Below are 2,784 nucleotides of genomic sequence, written 5' to 3'. Positions count from 1 at the left end.
CTATCTCTCCGGCTTCGACTCCGACTCGCATGCACGCCGCCAGCAACGACGCCCCGCCTGCTCTCCGCCGTCACCATCAGTAGCCGCGCCGCGCAGGAGCGGGAGGAGGCGGAGGCGGCGCCTGCGCACGCGCACACGCAGGAGCCCAAGCTCCCGTCCAGTCCGCGTCGAGGAGTGGTGCTCCCCGTCGTCCAGGTCCGCTGGGCAGAGGAGATCCGGCAGCTGGCTGGCTCGCCGACGCGGTTCTTGCTGCCGCCGCTCACCTGCGACTTCTTGCAGGAACCCACCGAATTAAATCACTGCTAATCGATCCACAGCACGCGAACTCCTCAAATAACAGCGCGATGGTGAGGCGCTCGGCGTTCATCGTGCTGCCGCCGAGCCCGAGCCAGGAGGAGGCCGCCGGCTGCTTCGTCTTCTCCGCCTCCTCCGCGGGGGACGGGCGGGTGTAGGGCACGCGCTCCACGAGGCGGTCCTTGCGCTTGGCCAGGAACTGCTGCAGCGACGCCTTCCTGGCGATGGGCAGGTCGTCGCGCGTAGCCGGAGCAGAGGCCGGGGCCGGGACCGCCGCGCGCTCAGCGCCGCCGGCTGCGAGGCGTATGACCTCGGCCGCCTTCTCCGCTGGGAAGTCCTCGAACACCACCACCCTGCCGTAGAAGATGGTGTGCGGCGCCGCCGTGGAGGCGGGCCCAGCCATCTCCTCGCCCCTCGCGGCGGCGGCCAGGGCCGGCTCCTCCTCGGCGCCGACGTCCGAGCAGGACCCCGCACGCTGCATCGGTTGCATCGGTTCTTGCAGGAGGAGAGGGAGGCCGCGTCGGGGCGCGGTGGCCCCGGCCGGCGGTGGAGTCGGGGCGTCGGGGGAGAGGGAGGCCGCGTCGGGGCGCGGTGGCCACGGCCGCGTCGGGGCGTGGTGGCGTCGGTGTTGACACCGTTTTGGACACGTATCTTTTGACGCGTACCTGAGGTTAGTAAAGTATGGATCGGCAGATGAAGCAACGGTAACTAGTCTACAGGGAAGTTGCCGATGAAGGTGGTTGTCGATGGGGAAACAACTGAATGTGACTAAGTCCAGAGGTGGTGACGTGTTCGTGCCGATGACCAGTATCAATGTTTGTCGATGGCCACAATACTGCCGATGGCTCTGAAGAAAAGCGTGAAGGTTGCCGATTGATCTGTGGTGGTGCCCCGGTCGGCTACAAAGGGGTAGTTTTATGTTTTCCTTAGTTATTAGAATTGGTTTTGTGTACGGGTTCCGTTTAGTTTGAAATTCGAGTCCTAGTCGTGTCTGGTTGTAGCTCTTTGGACAGAGTATAAATGTAGACTCTAGGGCCATGTAATCTATCAATCAATCAATCAAACACAAGTTTTTACTCATATTCTAGCATCTACTTTTTCGACGACTTCGTCATATTTTCTTTTTACTACGAGTTCTTAGGAATTCGTCGAGTCAAACTCGGCGTGTTCTCAAGTTCCGCGTGATCACCTCTTAGCCGTGACATCCGGGCGCATCGCTGTTGTCGGGACCAAAGTGGTCGAGTTACCACCTTTGTCGATTGTAAGGTCAAAACGGTTGGCACGCCTTAACGTTTGAATCGGGTATTAGCCCTTTGTGTTTGCAGATCAGCTTTTGCATCAACACATCTTTTAGCACGCCCGGTGGGACAGATTCAAGATCAAGATCAACATGTCGAACACCGATTTCGACTTGGAGAACGTCATCCCAGTAACGGAGGCCAATCTCAGAGATGAGCAGAAGCAAGCTATTGCAAAGGCAATGGAGGACTACAAGCAGCAATGCTTAAACTCCTTCAGTATTAACAGGAGTGGCGAAGTGATCTAGAAGGAAGCATTGCCGGCACCTCGGCAGATTACTTTTGAAGCCAATCCTGGTAAACTTCAAGACATGGTTGACAATGCTATTAACCTTGCCTTGATCAATCAAGCTGGTGTGCTGTCCAATACGGTTTTGAATGTCGTGGCTAGAACTTTCAAAGAAGGACAGTTGCCACCAAATTATGTGGGTCCTGCCTATCATCAGCTGGGGTCACCAGTCGTCACAGCTCCATCGGCTGCTACAGCCGTGGCGGGTACATAAACTACTTCTCCTCCAAGCACATTAGGGATCACTAATGCGCAATCTACATCAATGGCGACCAGTTCATCAACATCAGAAGGGCAGATCAAGCTTGCCACAGATCTATTGGCATCGGCAATGTCAGAATCTGTTCCTCCCAACTGGTGGGGTTATGGTATGCTCCCAGAGATGATGGTAAAGACTCCTGGGACATCTCAAACAGCTGACGTGACAGGCAAGGCTCGTATGGCATCGGCACCGCCAAATCCGCCGATGAATCAGAGTTCCCAGTATACTACAACTACCACTGCAAGGCCTTACACTGGGAATTCTCAAGCTCCAACGTTCCAGATGCCTAATGCATCGGCAGATCCAATGCTGACGCAGCAGAGGTTTATGACACAGCCAGGGTATGTCAATCCAATGATGATACCCAATTACCAGTCAACAGTGGATGGACAGGGCAGCTTGTCTTTCCACAGTTACCTCAGCAGAATCATCAGGCTATGGGGTTTCAACAAGGACAAATCCAACTTGGGTTTCAGAATCAAGGGTTGGTCAATCAACCGATGAATCTTGGTCAACAGATTGGTGGTCAGATGGTTAATCCAATGTTCCATGCAGATCGTGCACCCCAGAGACATATGGAAACTTATCAGCAGGTGCCAGATCCACAACCGCCTCATCGGCAAGACACCGATGCTTATTGG

At 55.5% G+C, this 2,784-nt stretch overlaps 1 protein-coding gene across 1 annotated transcript; it reads right to left on the bottom strand.

Moving 5' to 3' along the window:
• Positions 1 to 775, bottom strand: LOC8083641 (protein TIFY 11b). The gene is made up of 2 exons (XM_002464780.2): positions 264 to 775; positions 1 to 121 (listed from the first exon to the last, which is right to left on the bottom strand). The coding sequence occupies exons 1-2, from the start codon at positions 773 to 775 to the stop codon at positions 1 to 3; spliced, it is 633 nt and encodes a 210-aa protein (XP_002464825.2).

Source organism: Sorghum bicolor, chromosome 1, assembly GCF_000003195.3.
Source record: "Sorghum bicolor cultivar BTx623 chromosome 1, Sorghum_bicolor_NCBIv3, whole genome shotgun sequence".
Classification (NCBI taxonomy): domain Eukaryota; kingdom Viridiplantae; phylum Streptophyta; class Magnoliopsida; order Poales; family Poaceae; genus Sorghum; species Sorghum bicolor.
Note: the sequence above shows the minus strand (reverse complement) of the source record. Positions and strands in the feature narration are given on the sequence as shown.